We start from the raw sequence: 18,204 nt of genomic DNA, 5'->3' as shown, positions 1-18,204 counted from the left end.
CTCCTAGAGCTGTATTGGAGTTTATAAATGGATTTCTTTATATAGTTTTGCAGTTCAATTCAACTTAAATTCATCAAACTGTATTCTCTTCATTTTTTGATTTGTTAATATTACGAAAAAGGTTTTTTCCAAAATAGCAGATCTGCATGCTCATACACAAATGAATATATAAAATAATGGTTTAAGTTGTTAAAATACGGTATCTAGATCAATTCTAAAATGACACAGATGCTTTCCTGGTTTTAACTAGTTAACCGAACTGTAACTGCCCAAACTCTTGAATGAAAAATGTGTTATATAATATAGTGAGGAGCTAATTACCATACCTCAATACTGAAGTAACCGCGGTCCACATAATCGCCAAGGAACAGGTACCGTGTCGTGGCTGGAGATCCCCCCACTTCAAACAACTTCATGAGGTCAAAGAACTGCCCATGGATGTCTCCACACACTGAAACACAACACCGTCAAACCATTTATATGTCTTTTGTGTGTACACCCAAGAATGCATGCATGTGTCTTTTTAGGTTGGTTGGTTGGTTGGTTAAGATAGAATATATCAGTACAAGCACACATATAACAAAATATACTGTATAATAAATGTACATATTTTGGACTGTGTGCGTGTGTGCGTTCTGTGTGTCTGTGTGTGTGTGTGTGTGTGTGTGTGTGTGTGTGTGTGTGTGTGTGTGTGTGTGTGTGTGTGTGTATCCGTGCGTGCACACACAGACACACACACCCAGTCTGTGTGCACGCACGCACAGACTGAGAAAGATTCTATAAAATCAGCTGATTGATAAACAAATGGATCAATTGTTCCATAGATCTGTATACTGTACTGTAGTTCGTCCAACATACAATACACTGTACACATACTGTAGATAGAAGGATAACGTGAGAGGAGAAATGAGAGAAGATGAGGGCGTTGCAAACTCTTGTTGCCATGGTGATCTGTGTTTTAGGGATATATAAATAAATAAGCAGAATGTCTGCTGGGCTCATGCGCTATCGTTACACGCTGCCAAGGATGCCCAAGAGGTTCTGTTCTGGATCTCCCGCTGTGGGAGACAGTGGGGTGCCTAGGCGTTGCTCTGAGTTCCTGGGCTCTGCCAGCCTCCTTCCAAGTCTTTTCTCATGTCTGAGAAGAAAAGCCTGGGTAACAAGCAGATGCAGAGCGTGTATATACAGGACGGGACTTCCATTGTATGCACTTCCCACAGAAGCTTTTCTTCTTCGACCTATTACGACACTGGTCTCAGCCACAGAGAATGTAAACAGATCTGCAAAGCATCGACGTCATTTCCTTGGGCGGTACTTATACTTCTGCCTTGCGTGCCTGTTTTAGGCATGGCATGGGTTTTGAGTTTGTAGATCTGCTGTATCTGCTATGAATAGAGGTGTGCCTTGATATTTGGACTTGCCCATGCGTTGGGCACAAAGAGTTTGAAAAACACTGCTCTGAAGATGTGTCAGGAGAGCTCTATAGAACGATCTAAAATGTAATATGAAAGACCCTGATGATAACTGTAGGATGAAACTGTCCCTTGAAACAATAAGAACAAGAGTTCCCATAGCTCCATGTCAATGACAGACGTTTGGCCCAGAAAACAACAAACGCTGCGTGTCTGCAACCTAACAACGTTTGATACGAGATGCTGTCAGATAATGTGCGGTTTTGTCTTTTTCACGTCAATCTTTTGTTAGCCAATGACACTTTGTCACTGTACAAAACTACAACAATCTGTGTGAGCTTGTGTTGAGATGTTGAAGTTACAACACAACGGCCCTGGAGTGCAAGGCTCCATCTCCTTGCATGTCTTCAATTTTTCATTATCTTCTTACTCCTTCTTCCACTTCTCATTTCTACTCTCCCATCTCCTCTCTTTTCTGTCTCCCCTATCAGCTACGCTGTGGCCTTCGCCCACTCAAAGCTTAGAGCAATGTGAGTGGGAGACTCTGCTTGTGTGACTAAAGCAATCGAATACATGTGCGCGCACACACAACATACCTATGCAAGTAGAGATTCATAACTAAATGGCGCATGAATTTGTGCGCACGTTCGCACGCACGCACGCATGCACGCACGCACAAACACACACACACACAAACACACATACATACACATTACACACACACACTGCTGCAGACATTCAAACCTCATTCTGGAGCTAGAGAGGATGAAAACCCACCTCCACAGTCCCCACGCTCACCAAAGCCCATACGCGATACTGAGCTTGTCATCCATATTTCATACTTAATACATAAAGCCTCCATTTTCCTAACGCCAGTCGACAAGAGGATCCTGGGTCGTCTTCTGTGGTGAATGACAATGCTGTCTGAATCACTCTAGACCAGATCACAATATTTGAATGTTTGTAAGCAAACGGGTATTTTCAGACAGAATGTCTATGGACGTTTTCACAATACAAAACTAGAACTGCACTCTGTCGAGTGCCTAAGCAGAGCGCGCAAGTACTGTCGACCGCTACAAACTGTCAAATCTCAGCTTCTCTGTGAAAGAACGTTTGAAATATTGAATTATTAGGTTTAGCTATTTGCTACGTACCTAGTTTTTGGAGGTAAAAAAGTAGTATTGTAAGAGACGGCTTTCGATGTTGACGCATATGTCGATCAGTGTCGGGTGGACTAAAGGAAATGCCTCTATGTATGTGTAATTTGTAAGTTGATTAACGGTATAATGTGGTTACTTTGTGTATGCACCGTCCCAGCATATGACGTCAGGGTATAACTGGTATAACTAGCTCTTAATGATGACGTAATAAAGATGTGGATTAAAGGACCCGATGCCAGGGTGTAATTGGTTTTCGATGGTGACGTAATGACGATATGTTTTAGTGTCGGGAGGATTAAAGGTAATGCCCCTATGTATACATGTATGTAATCTGACACCACTGCCATATCAAGCACAAGTAGTCATTACGTCATACGCTGGCACGGCGCATACACATCGAACGGCAACATATGCATCGAAGCACTGGATGAAAACTATTACTTGCGCGCTCTGCTTGCGCAAGTAATTACGACAGCCAGTTGTTGAAACATATCTTAATTACGTCACCATCAACATCTAGTATATATACCTCCGAGCATACGCATAAAAAAGCCAGCACGACCACAATACTATAGTAATAAAGTGTCCAGAACATATATTTCCAATTGTCAACCAGTAAGCTAGGGCGAGGTCGCGTGCACGCATCCGCCTGGGTGGATGCATTACACCCCTAATTGCGCTCCAATGCCACAATGCCAGCGTTATCTACCTACCGGAAATCCATTTTTGGTTGTGATGTCCTGATGATTCGGTTCATAGTGGCTCAACTTGTTAGTATTGAAGAAGATGCCCTCTGTTTATATTCAACTTTTTACTTTAAATAGTATCTAGAATTGCACCCAATGAACACACCAGTGCTTCCGTAAAGCTCTTGTGAACAGGGATATGAATAGTATATAGCTATAGTAGGTCTACTCCTGTTTCATGATCTCAGAACAAAGGCACAACTCTGAAAGTGATGGCTCCCTGCCATTAAAACACCCACACGTGCGCACGTGGGTGCACGCACGTACGCATGCACGCACACACACAAACACACGCACACACACACACACACACACACACACACACACACACACACACGCACACGCACACACACACACACACACACACACACACACACACACGCACACACAAGAATCACTATCACCTCCAGTAGGACTAATTCTCTCTACAGAAATACAGAATATAGCACACAAGCTAAGCGGCTCAGCTCCCAGCGGTACGAATAGAGAAGTGTCACTCATAATTGTCTAAATGGAACATACTTCTAGGCCAGTGTTCCCAATGTGGGGTCTGGGTGTCCCTTAGGGGGAGGCCAAACATCACACTGACAGTGTGAGGCCTTGTCGGTTTTGAGGTAATACAATACCATTTGAACATGGTGCACGAAATGGAAACAAATTCTCCTGACCATCTCTAAGTAAGTCCTTGCTTTCATCCACTGTCTCTTGCTGCTTCTCAATGTGATCTCAATCAGACTCCACAGTATCTGTTCTGTTGCCTTGTAACCAACATAGTTAACACCCACATGATGTAACATTATTGTAAAGTACAGCAACATTTTCAAATAAAAACATGCCTGAGATACACGTGTGTGTGTGTGTGTGTGTGTGTTGGGGAGGGGGGGGGGGGTTGGTTCAGCTTTTGGCAGATGTAAGAGGGGACTGGGCAGTCAGGGATAAAAGGTTGAGAACCACTGTTCTAGGCCATGTTCATACTGTTCATACTGTCAGATGTCAGAGAATCTCCAGCACCGGTGGACTGAACAGCGTGTATCAGAGTTTAGGTGCACGGAAAGGCCGATCATCCCAGATGATGAGGCGAGGTTTAGGAGAGAGGCCTATCTGAGGATCTAAGGCTTGCGCTCAGGCTCATACGGGAGCAGCACATCTAAAATGGAAATGACATTTCCATTGTATTACTCTACACAGTCTACAGTATGCAGCGAGTCAAAGATTCCAACTTTCCGACATGTCTGGAACACAGATTATAAGCAGGGCCACCTACCTGTGACCGGTGCCTCAATGTCCAGCATGGTTTTCTCCTGGCGGAGGATGGCTCCTCCCTCGTTAATGATGCGAAGCGCTACGACCTCATCCACGCGACCCTCCTTGGTGAGATGGGCCTTGAGCATGTCCACACGGGGTTTTCCTTCACTGTCAAACACCTCCTTCATTGTGAGGCGATGGCTTAAGGGGAAGGGAACGGCTAAAGAAGAAACAAAGAAAAGACAAAATAGTACATTTACACAGGATATAAAAGTGGCAATAATTGTCGTGGATTGTGGTATGGTGGGAGGGGGGGCTTGGATGGCAAGCTTTAGAGAACACAGCCTCCTTATTCTAATTTATGTCATTTGTAATTTGTAAATGAATACGTTCCCCATGTCCAAACTTTCAAACAATTGCACATCTGAATCTGTCATCTTGCCAAAGGCAGCTGGGTTGGGTTTGGGTTGACGGAAGCAGAAAAGATGCTACCGTTGCACTCCCGACACCTTTGTACCTACTCAGCAGAGCCACTTATTCCTCGGTGTGCTCCACCATATGGTGGTGGCCTGTAGCTTAATTAAATGCAGAGAATCCCCAGACACATTCAAGAGTGGTCCTGCTGTAAATGTTATAACATTTTGGTACAATGATGTCATGACATATTAATAATACATCATACCTCACTTAAAGTTATCTCACGGCCCATTGTTTTGGTGTAGATCCACTGATAGAGAAACACTGATGCACATTTGAAGTGAGGATGTTACCCCCCTATTCAAATGTATACATAGCCTAATATATGTATAAACTCAGTCAGCACAAAAGGTTCGGAAACTTAAATTTGGTCTGTTTTTTCTCACCTTTAATAACACCAATTGGTATTTAATTATATATGTTTTTTTATCGTTGCTAATGCTTAGTCACCTTTACAACGAGGTATAGCTTGTAAGGATGGGGCATTCTTGGAATGAGCAACATTCAATTGCCAAACAATTGCCAAAATGGCAAATGGTTGGTATACACCCTTGCTTTGAGTTGCTTAGCCTTAGCAGATTGGATGATTGCACTCTCCCACAGTAATGAGGGAAAAAACAACACATATTTTTACACTTTATTAATTTTACACCCAGTGTTAGGGAACTCAGTAGCATCTTGAAGATCCATACGCAGCCACAACAGCCTGGCATGGTATGGGGCGGTATCTCTCTCACAGGCGAGACAGAACTCGTCATGATTGAAGGCAATCTGAGATGAGATTCTGGAGCCAGCAGGGATCCCAAATCTTCAGTGTCTGGGACCTAACGTCATCCTCCAGGATGACAACGCTCGCCCCCACAGCTGCAGCCAGGATCATCAGAGTACCTCCAGTGGAGAGGACGGGATGGCCTTCCGTGAGTCCAGACCTCAAACCACCTCAAACCAAAACACTTGTGGGATCAGCTTGGGCGTGCTGTACGTGCTAGAGTGACCGACAGAACCACTTTGGCTGACTTGCAACAAATCTTGGTTGAGGAATGGGATGCCACCCCACAGCAAAATGTGGCTAGGTTGGTGACCAGCATTTATTTATTGAAAAGATTTCCAGGGGGCACGGTGGCACAGTTGGTAGTGCTGTCGCCTCACAGCTAGAAGGTCCTGGGTTCGATTCCCGCTCGGGGCGCTGTGGGTGCTGGCGGCGTGTTTCCTCCTCCGCGTCATCAGTGCCCATACCCGAAGGCGGGGTTGGCGAAAGGGCTTTTCTGTGTGGAGTTTGCATGTTCTCCCCGTGTCCCCTAGGGTAGGTACCCTCACAAAAACATGCAGTAATCCTGGTCTCTAAACTGCCTCCCCCTGGCCAGCCGGGACGCCTGATGGAGGGGAAAGGAACTGGTTGGAATAACGTGTTCCTTCCACGCGCTACGTCCAACCAGGGAAACTCCCCCCTGTCAGGTGTAAAGGAGCAACTTGGACACTCAAGCATGAAGGAAGCATGAGTTATGTCCGTTGCTCTCCCTAGGTTGGCGGAGGGTGTGTAGAGCCCAGGATCACTTCACAGGATGATTGACACAGGAATGAAAAATGGGTTACAAAATCGTGGGACAAAAAAATATAAATTTAGAAAAGATTTCCAGCACAGGATGAAATCCTCTACGCCAGACTCATAACAGACATAATATACATATTTTTTTCTTTGTTTGGGGCCCAGTTGTGGAATATATGGGAGGAGAATACATAGAAATAGGGGTTTTGCAAATTTGAGTAGGCTATTAGTTGATGTTTTTAATATAATACAGGGATGTTTGTCAGGGTATAAGGTCAGAATAGTTATTACAATACAAACAATGCAAAACCCCTTATCAATAATATTATATTGAGTGTTTGCAAAGGGGTTTTGCAAATTAAGGAACCATTTCTGTCAAGTGCAAAGGTTATACAGTATGATTTTGAAGACTATATGAATATATGAGTAAGAAGAAGAAGATGAAGTATGGACCTATGTATGTATAATGTATGTAGGTATGTCTTGTTAGTTTGTTTGTGTATATGTGAGTCATGTATCAGTTGGTGAAAAAAATGAAAAATAAAATGATTGAAAGAAAGGAGCAGGTGCCAAGCTGCTGTGTATATAAAATACAATACCATTTGGTATTATTAAATGGGGAGAAATTACAGACCAAAGTTAAGTTTCCGAACTTTTTGTGTATTTGTTTTTTGTGACTCTCATCTGATTGAAGCATAAACTGAAACATTTGACCTACTTTAATTATGGATAATTCCAGAGCCATCATCATTTATTAATTTCTGGAAATCAACAATATACGTAAGTGCACAATATAACCAACCGCCTCACAAGTTTTTCTGACATACATACGGCATACATACGAAAATGCCCTTGCACCTTGAGACTGGGAGGTATAGAGGAGTTACAGAAGAAGAACGTATTTGTACCTATTATAACCTGATATAAATGATATTGAGAATGAGTTCCATTTTCTTTTCTATTGCCCGTTGTATCATGAGCTACGTCAAAAGTTATTTAACAGATGTAAAAATATAGATCTGATGTGGTTAAGTGATGCAGAGCGACTGAGATGGATTTTCGAACGGAAGATATTTGCATTAGCAGAGTATATAGAGAAAGCTTGGGACATACGGACAAAGAAAACTTATTATGTGATGTATTCTATTTTTATTTTTACGTTTTTTTGCTAATTTCTGTTCTGTTTTTGTTTTTACCAAATACTTGGTGTAGCTATCAGTGAACGTGATATTGTTTATTTATGTTGTTGGTGTCTTATAATCGCGTAAGTCTTAACGACAAGACACGGAAATAAAGATTCATTCATACAGTTTGTGTAATCAAAATAAGATCAGTATAACTATAGGGGCTTGATTTTGCACAAATATAAATAAGTTGATATTTTTCTCCCTTTTTCTTAAGGCCTATATCTTTTTCTAGATAAAAAAAAGCGGTCCAAGTACAGAGACAATCAGGTCTGGAGGGTTTCGTAGATTTAGATTTAGTTTTAACTTGATACCGGCAATGCAACTTTTGCATTGATTATAATAAATAACACAATTCCTCTGCAGTAGTTTTTTCTTTGTCAGGTGATCTTAAGCCACTTTTGGACCGTACCCACTGATTGAGAGACACCGTTGTAGTAGTTTTGTTACAACTTAAGCATACTTTTGAGTTCTAACTCAAGATTCCCTGTATTGTCAAATGAACCATGGCTATACATACCACTTCCATATGTGGTTATATTATTTATTAACCTGAATTATAAATGTGTTTATCTGAACTTGCCCCTGCTCAATGTGCCTCTTTTCCCCCCATGATATGCCTACTCTGTTTATTGGTGTGTAGCAAATACTGCAGTCTTTATTCAAAACCATAATCATGCAAGCTACATACATGCCATGGCTCACACTTTGTTCACATTTGAGTGTGCCAGCTGGGAACTTCAGCTGGGAAGTCCATTGCTCATTGACGCGTACAACGAGATCACATTTAATTTTCAGACTGTACTGTAAGCATGCAGCCAGCCATGAGGAAAAAGAAAAAAAAACTTGACAAAATGTGTGTGTGTGTGCGTGTGTGCTTGTGTGCATGCGTGCGTGCGTGCTTGCATGCATGCGTGTATTATATGTGTATTATACATGTATCATTCTGTGATCATTGCATGGTAAAATGGATGTAGCACGCTTGCTGCTGTATAGATATATATCCTCCTAGCTACACAGTGGGAGCCTACATAAAGACTTTCATTAGGGCAGAGCTTTTACAATAGAATACCTACAATTACAAATGGTATAATATTGTACAAATACTTTAAATCTCTGCTTGACTTTGCCGTGCAAAGACTTACATTCTTACGCATTTAGTTTTGCACGCACGCATGCACACACGCACACACACACACACACACACACACACACACACACACACACACACACACACACACACACACACACACACACACACACACACACACACACACAGAGACACACACACACGTGAGAGAGAAAGAGAGAGAGAGTAGTACAAATTGACAGCTCACTTCTACTGGGCACCCAAGCAAAGTGGAACTACTGTATGCTGTATGTTGCTGGGCAACAGCAGTGGCAGCTGAATACTGTAGTGTAGCCTGTATGGAATGCTGTAATTTACATGGAAGGCTCTGCACGCAGATGCAGAATAGATGGATGCAAATGCGAGTGTAAGTGCAGCATATGCAGATGCATGTGCAGATGCAGATCCAGGTGCAGATGCATGTGCAGATGCAGATCCAGGTGCAGATGCATGTGCAGACGCAGATCCAGGTGCAGATGCATGTGCAGATGCAGATCCAGGTGCAGATGCATGTGCAGATGCAGATCCAGGTGTAGATGCATGTGCAGATCTAGATCTAGGTGCAGGTGCAGATGGTGCCACATATTATCTACCATGCACTTATACTGTACATCATTCCAATTCATTAGCATTAATGGTGCATACAGTCACACATAATAATATTTACGTGGCAGACATTTTGTTCTTACATCATACTCAGGGGTGGGAAACCCCATGACCACTCCGATGGGGTGTAATCAATTCTACCCCCTGTTAGTCATTGACTGAATGAAGCATCCCAAAGGCTCCTACTGCGAAAGTAGTGTGCGCTATCAAGGACTTTTTTTAGCCAGTTTATATCAAAATGATATTGTATTTTTGCGATGGATTGTGGTATTCTCACATTCATCAGTTAGGCATGCTGGCAGTGAGAGACAATGTCGTACATAAAAGGTCCTTAGAAACAAATAAAATATATTGGGTTTATGTCATGATTTATCTATGGTGGCACAAACATATTAACCTGACTCTGCCAGATGGAAGAGAAGCTTGCTTCACAATCACATTTGCAGGAGGGACCAGATCTTTCCACATTTGTTTCACGACATACTTCCATCTGGGATCTCTGTAGCCCAATCGCTGAAGTCCCATTGTTCAAGCTACTTGGCAGGTGATTGGATGGGACTGTGATAAAGACAGACTGCTTTCTCACTTTCCCTCTTGAGCCACACATGTTTAATTGTTTTTCATTTTCTGTTTATCATGACCTCATTTCATACTCAACATGCCCTCCGTATTTAGTCATTATCCAACAGTTTGCTGTTTAACTATGCCGGCTAAGTTAGCAATCAGTTAGCCCTACAAGCAGAACCCAATGCTACTGAAGTTTCTGACATTTTTTAGACCCAGAGCATTGGGTCCTATTCCACCTCCACCCTGCCACCTGGTACGCACACATATATAAACGTAAACAACTTCGGATAAGTCCTTCTGCGCTCTTTCAGGACTTTTTTTCGTGTGAGGGCTTCTGAATGTGTGAAGCCGTTAAGTATTTTTTGTTTGACCGATTTGGTCGCTTTGATTCTTCTCTTCCTTCCTTGTTTATTGACACCTCATTGTACAGAGCAGATCAGAGGCAGGGACGTAGCCGGCACAAGCCAACCGCACACCGGGAGGCGGTACAATAAACGGTAAACAAACAAGAAGAAATAAAGCGACCAAATCGGTCAAACAAAGATTAAAAATACTTAACGGCTTCCGCGCCACAGGAGATATTCGCAGCGGAATGTATAGGTACTTATAGTTCACGAATTCAGAAGCCCTCAAAGGAAAACAGGCCGTCAAACGCCACAGATACAATGTTACGGAGCATATTTATGTCCGCATTCCAAAATTCCCATACAAAAATATAGTTATGAACAGGGACCCTACATAAAACTCATCCAAATTTCAGAAAAGCTTTATGGAGGGTTCCGAGAGGGGCTAGCAATCAGTTGATCATGACTTCTACCGTTTTATCTGCATATATCCATTCATTTCATTTCATAATTGGGACAGAGACAATGGGTTGGTCAAACATACTTTTATTCCTTTCAAAGTCCAACAGTTTGACAACATAGTAATGATAACTCAAACCCCACTACTCACACCGTCCTCATTTCCTGGTCAAAGTTTCACAAAAGAGTCACTACTGAATCCACTGCTCCTTTTATAGGTGGAGGATTCAATTGGGTTGCACCATGTTGCAGGGGTGCAGGGGTCTGGTAATACATACTATTTAGTATGATTACAACGAGACGGGTTGTTTAAGACCTGGTTTGTTGATTACTTTGATATCGACGAATATACTGTAATTGTTGGGAAATGTTTTCTGTGTTGCATGTTCACTAGATTTATAAGTGACTGCTTTGGGGAAACCTGTCTCTAGACAGATGGTATGGGCCAATAGTCAGAGGCCTGGGTTTGAGTTCATGTAGTCAGTGGATGGTGAGACAAAAAGCAAAAAACTAAGGCCTGATTAGGTTCAACACTTTTTAGAAACCCCTCACTATCGTGTCGGATGTGTAGGTCATGTCTTCACTTGCTTTCAAGAATCAAAGACGATTTTTCAATTTTAAGGCGATAGGAAATACATTTGCAACAGGCGCTTCTCGATGGCGTCATACCCGGTTTCGCAAGATCCAGCCCGTAGCTGCCGCTGATTGGTTCGTACCGGGCGCAGGACGGATCAACGCCAATTCCTGAGCGATTCCTGAACTTAAATTACAATTAGATGTGACTTAAGTCATATTTCATAGTGATGTTGTTATAACATTATGTCTTAGCACCTTTGTTCTCAGCACATAATAGAGGACCCAGAATAATAGCAGTTAATTGCATTCACCTAGTAGTAGATTGTAGAAGTAGTAGTTAATTGTTTTTATCAGGGGTTGTACCAGCTATTCATGAATACATTTAATATAAATGACTATGTCTGTGTGTGAAGGCCATACTAAGATCTTAGTAGCTATTAATAGTAAATTTCATACTAAAGATTTACTAAATCGGGTTGCGCCACTCAATCTTAATGAATGTCTCGACAAGTAAAGGTTTATTAATGTGTTACTAACAACATGCTGCATAGCTATGTCCAAACACAAAGCAATCAGCAGAAAATAGAGGAAGTTGCTGCAGCATTATAGCTTTAACAGAACTGTAATAGGCCTGTTTCTTTTATGTCTATTCCTCATACCTTGTATACGAGTCCCCAAGGAGTCTATACTAGGGCCCATTCCCTTTAAAATGTTGCTGAAAAACTAAAACAAAACTAGACATTAGAAGAACTTAGGAGGAAACATTGGTGGGCTGTCACGATTCGCCTAATCCACGATTCAATTCAACTTTTGATTTTAAGGTCACGATTCAATATGATACGATATTCGATACGATTCAATCAATATATATTTTAAACCTATGTTCAGCACAGAGCACTATATGATTATTAATTTAGGCTAATGTTTTGATTTGTAAAGAAAAACACCTGTTTCCCTGCAATACGTCATTTGTATTTGACGAATAACAAATGAGAATGAGAATAGCATCAACAATATAAAGTTTGGGTACCCTAACGTCATTTTGAGATGTTTCTTTAAGATGATGAGATGACAACATTATTGTTAAGCTCTACTCTAAATAACTAAATGAAATAAAAGTAAGTTAATAATAGGCCTGGGACTCGATACAATTTTTTATCTAATTAATTAGAGGCCTTATAATTAATTAATCTCAATTAATCAATTTTTTTATTTCTTTTTTATCCCACAATTTTGCAACCCATTTTTTCCACCCAGTGTCAATTATCTAATGTAATCCTGGGCACTGCATTTCCTCTGCCAACCTGGAGGGGCAGCGGACTGACCTCATGCTTCCTTCTATGCATGAGGAGTCCAAGCTGCTTCTTTTCACCTGACAGGGTGGGAGTTTCCCCAGCCGGACGTAGTGCGTGGAAGGAACGCGTTATTCCGACCAATTCCTTTCCCCTCCATCAGGCGCCCCGGCTGGCCAGGGGGAAGTAGTTTAGAGTAGTTACCAGGATTACTGCATGTTTTTTGTGACCCTATAGGGGACACGGGGAGAACATGCAAATTCCACACAGAAAGGCCCTTTCGCCAACCCCGCCTCGGGTATGGGCATTGATGACGCGGAGGAGAGAACACGCCCCCAGCGCCCACAGCGTCCCCAGCGGGAATCGAACCCAGGACCTTCTAGCTGAGGGGCGCTAGCTGGTAACTCCTACTTGGAGTCGGGACTCGGGAATACCGGTAACATTAGCCCCACATGGAACCTCTCACTCCCATAGAGTTATGAAGGAGCTCACTCTGCTGTAATGTAGCAGCCTCAGGGAGGGGTTCCATGGTGCTGGACTGGCATTAGCTTCCATGCTGGCTGCTTCAGTATATGTTTCGCATTGAACACAGCTTCGTGCTGTGGCGATATTATGCTAAATCACCGCAGCGCGACAAGCCTCCGGTGTCCTTGTCTTGATGCGAGACATGTTGAAACAGCTATAGCGTGCAAGGCTTCCATCCAATCCGATAAATCTAAATGTCCCATCCACGGGACAAAACGATATAAACGGCTTCTTCAGTGAATGATTCCTTTGGGTGAATTTGGGTTTGTTGTTGTCTGCTGACGGTACGCAATGAGCTACAGGCTGGTTGGTGCACTGGTAATATCCAGTCTGACTGGCTGAAACTCGTCCTGTGAGAAACGTTCTGGGGTGAGAAAACGGACGGACGTGCTCATGCAATGAAGCCGGCTCGTTGGACTGTATCGAACGTCAATTTCGATTTGATTTTGATACATCTTGAGAATCGTGACATAATATAATATTATTGAGTGTTTGTATTGTAATAACTATTCTGACCCTGACAAACATGTATTATCATGTATATATATATACACACATACGTATATATATATATATACATCATGTATTATATTAAAAACATCAACTAATAGCCTACTCAAAACGAATACAAACTAAACTAAAAGTAAACTTTTGTAAGCAATAAAAACTAAATTGAAAACTAAACTGTCGAGTGCCTACTTGCTTGTTGCACACAAGTAGGCCATAAATGGCCTACTAGTGCGCAAGCAGAGCGCGCAAGTACAGTGTCGGGTGGATTAAAGGAAATGCCTCTATGTATATGTATATGTAATTTGTAAGTTGATTAGCGGTATACATGTGCATGGTTACTTTGCGTATGCCCCGTTTGATGCGTATGTATCGCAGCATATGATGTCAGGGTATAACTGGTGCAACTAGCTCTCAATGAATAAAGATGTGGCCAGGGCCAGGGTGTAATTGGTTTTCGATGGTGACGTAATGACGATATGTTTTAGTGTCGGGAGGATTAAAGGTAATGCCCCTATGTATACATGTATGTAATCTGACACCGCTGCCATATCAAGCACAAGTAGTCATTACGTCATACGCTGGCACGGCGCATACACATCAAACAGTGACATAACTGGACGGAAACTATTACATGCGCGCTCTGCTTGCGCAAGTAATGAGCAAACCCATTCTGCAAAACTAAACTGAATTATGAATTAAAGAAGAATTACAAGAAATCTGTCCAAGATGGATGACAGATTCCAAGACAGAGTGGATTAAAACACCTTTTTTTATTGAAAACTACGGACCTCCGGGTTTCTGAACCTTCCCGGAGAATAATCGGACAGGTGGGGCAACCAGGAAAGCACCTTAGATTTTTCATTTGTACATGTTCAGAGTTACTTTGAGGCAGGGGGTTTCACTCTACCCACCAAAGGTAATACGTTTTTGGACTCTTGCCATAATGTTGTTGTGATTTCAATGTTATAGTTATAGTTGCACCTACAGTATAACTAGTTAATAAAATCCTGATCACACCCATCTCCCAAATGCAACTGTAGGAAACATCTTCCTTTGTAATGACACATGCAGACATTTAGTCATCTCTTTTGCTAATAATAAAAAAATCACACCTGTGTGAAGTGAGGGGCGCTCTTATCATCGTACATCATCATGACGTAAAATAGACACTTTGCCTATTTGATCAGACACTATGACGTAAAATTCTCCATTCATTGTCAATGGGAATTTAATGTTTGTGTAGGACAAAGTTTCATATTCACTAAAAGCTGAATATAGGAGGGGCTAGCGTCCCTCAAAAACAATGCCAGTTTCTTACAGTTTCACTCTTTTTTTGAAGCAGGATTTCTAGAAAAATGACAGTCAGCAACATACAAGCATCACAGCTCCCACAACATGTAAGCATACTGCAGTACATGTTAATGTAATAATTCTGATAAGGAACTGAGGGTGGGTGGCATGAACTACTAGAGATTAGAGAAATGTCTTGTGACCAAGAGATCAGAGATGAGTTTCAGTCTTTGTACAGGCAACAGCCAATCGTGTTTTAGTGCCCTTGAGCAAGAAGAACCTGCTCACCCTGGAAAGACAGCATCAGCAAAATATTCTAAGTGCACGGTGGAATAACTGTACACTAACAGGTGAGGAAGTGTATGGTAATTCAAGGGGAAAAGAGTGAGAATGTGAACTGATAAAAAATTAAGTAAAGACTTGGCCAATGACTGCATGGGCCGCGGCTGAGTGGTCCACTGGTCCACTGGTCCACTGGTCCACTGGTCCAGGCACCTAGGCCGGTTATCCAGCCTGACGGCGTGTTGCGGGTTCGAGTCCCGAGCCCGTCGGCCCTTGCCGCATGTCTTCCCCCATCTCTCTCTCCCTTTCCTGTCTAATTACTGTACCCTATCAATAAAGGCAAAAACGCCAAAAAGATATCTCGGAAAAAAAAGAAAAACTTGGCCAATGAAATGAAAATTAGGCCCTTGCCTCTTGCACACTTGTCCAACAACAGGTCAACAGAAGATATGGGAGACTATACTCACACAATCAAGCCACTCAATAAAAATATCTCATGATGGGTCTCATGGTGACACGCTTTACAGTTGGAAAGTTATTTTCCTCGAGTGCCACGTGACAAAGTATTAATTAGCTTAAAGCCCCCAACCCTGCATGTGAGGTTGACATGCTGACAGTTACACTACACCACAATCAGTGGCACTAAAGGAAGCAGTTTACCATATATTAAATACAAAAAAACATTAAAAAGTTATTATGATACTTAATGTCGCTTGTGAATTCAATATAAATATCGACATATGAATTGTTCCCAAAGCAGATCGGGAAAATGTGGCTTTCCTAAAAAAATGATTTATCTAAAAGTAGACTAGAATAAAATACAAAATCAATAGTTGTACATACAACTACAGTATCCCAAAGGTATCAGGTACCGTCATCCATAATCCATCTCGCCCTCGCTTTTTTCCGCCGACCTCACGCCAACTGCTCGGTGCAGCGGTTCTTGTATTCTTTATTTTGTTTTACTGATAATAAGGTTAGAAATAAGTTTGGGGTTAGGTATATAGTTTTACTGGGGTTAAGTTTAGGAATAGGGTTAGGTTTAGGCATAGTTTTACTGGGGTTAAGTTTAGGAATAGGGTTAGGTTTAGGCATAGTTTTACTGGGGTTAAGTTTAGGAATATGTTTATGTTTAGGCATAGTTTTACTGGGGTTAAGTTTAGGAATATGTTTATGTTTAGGCATAGTTTTACTGGGGTTACTTTAGGAATACCAGGCTGAGCAGTTCCTCCGGCTGTACGCCCGGGGCGAGTTGGTAAATGGGCGACTCCCACAGAACTCCTGAGTCTATTATAGGTCCTTGCAGTGATCACTGATCAGCATCAATGACTACTTCACTATTTTAATATTATTATTATTAGTAGTAGTAGTAGTTGTTGTTGTTGTGAAGAAATGTCTGCGTCAGGCTATATACCTGTAGGCTAGTATGGTATGGATTTTCTAAAAATGTAAGCTAAAATCATCACCCTATAAGTCTATATCAGTAAGCAGGGGTGCCAAATGGGAACGAAAAGCTGGGAAATTCCAAGGGCCCTTGGCTGACAGGGGCCCGATGATGACAGATTGTATAGTTTAATGAATATCGGGGTTCCACTGTGATGTTGTCAGGGTGCCCAGGAGGAGATTACTCTGTTGGCATCGTGTCCTGCATGGCTTAAAGACCACATTGTTCATGTTATATTCTGTTGAACTGTCCTTGATCGCACAACTAAGAGAATGGTGTATGTAGGCCGAGCCTATAGTGCATGGGAAAACTCAGCAGGGCTACTGTAGTATAGCCTAGGCCAGGTTAGGCATGATTGTGGAGAAATTCAACATCCTCCTGCATGCATTGATGCAATACAAGTTACCATGATCTTATCCCCATGTGACACTGTGACAGCATGAACTGCTCTACTTTTCAATGATGCAGCTTTAAAAATGGTGTGGGCCCATTATAACTCAAAGGATGGCTCACTCAAAACCAGTGGACTACTAAAATGCACCTAATCAAATGTCAATTTCATGCCCCCTTCCTCTCCCCACTGGCCCTGTCAAAGCCTGTGAAATCCTGCTGCATCACTGCCTCAACGTCAGTATAGCCTATATGCCGTTATAACCTCCGCCTGACACAAAATCGCGATGGCAAATGCTAAGGAAAAGTCTTATATCTCGAAATGCGGAACATAATGATCTCTATCGTCCACGCAGACTGCGCAGCAGAGGAAAACACTGCCTTCACTGTTTGTCAACATCAAAGCACCAGTAGCCCAGTAACAGAAAAGATGTCCACAACTTGATGATGGCCCACATATTAATCCGCGGTGTGCAAATAAAGGCCAGATTAAAAGCAAAACAACAAAGCTGACACACAGCTAATGCCGATGTTATACGCACCCCCCAAAAAACACATTACGAAGCTGAAAACGTTAACTTACATTTCACCACCCGATCGGTGGCGTTTAAATCGATGTCAGCGTTAGACATCTTCATGGGCTGTTGCCGCGTCGAAGAAAACGCGTTTCTTTCTGTAGAAACGCTGTTTATCGTCGATGAGTCTTCTTCGCGGTTACGAGAGGACGAGGTGGGTGATGTGGCATCACTTGGATGATGCGTCCTTAAGTGTCTCGCTGCCTAGCTGTGCTGCTGCTGCTGAGGATGATTTGTGGCGCTGCTACCCACGGTCATCAGAGTGGATGCTGCTGCTGCTACCCTGATGATGCTCTGAACCGCTATGTGGGGGAGGATGTGCACGAACAGGGAGGGCGAGATAGAGGGGGAGGAGAGAGAGAGAGAGAGATAGAGAGAGAGAGAGGGAGAGAGAGAGAGAGAGAGAGAGAGAGAGAGAGAGAGAGAGGTGTGATGGGGCGAGGGG

General features: G+C 42.3%; 1 protein-coding gene across 3 annotated transcripts in view; it reads right to left on the bottom strand.

The window, feature by feature from the left end:
• The window catches only part of ppp3ca (protein phosphatase 3, catalytic subunit, alpha isozyme), a 37,448-nt gene extending 19,604 nt beyond the window's left edge, over positions 1-17,844 (bottom strand). For all 3 annotated transcript variants that reach the window (XM_083768454.1, XM_083768455.1, XM_083768456.1), the window contains exons 1-3: positions 17,768-17,844; positions 4,583-4,783; positions 327-451 (exon numbers count right to left, since the gene is read on the bottom strand). In XM_083768454.1, the coding sequence (XP_083624580.1) occupies positions 327-451; positions 4,583-4,783; positions 17,768-17,822 (381 nt within the window). In that variant the 5' untranslated portion in view covers positions 17,823-17,844. The remainder of the gene's footprint in view (positions 1-326; positions 452-4,582; positions 4,784-17,767) is intronic.
• Positions 17,845-18,204: the final 360 nt, after the last annotated feature.

Source organism: Protomyctophum parallelum (genome assembly GCF_964188405.1).
Source record: "Protomyctophum parallelum genome assembly, chromosome: 1".
In the NCBI taxonomy this organism is placed as follows: domain Eukaryota; kingdom Metazoa; phylum Chordata; class Actinopteri; order Myctophiformes; family Myctophidae; genus Protomyctophum; species Protomyctophum parallelum.
The sequence above is the reverse complement of the archived record's forward strand: the minus strand, read 5'-3'. Positions and strand labels throughout refer to the sequence as shown.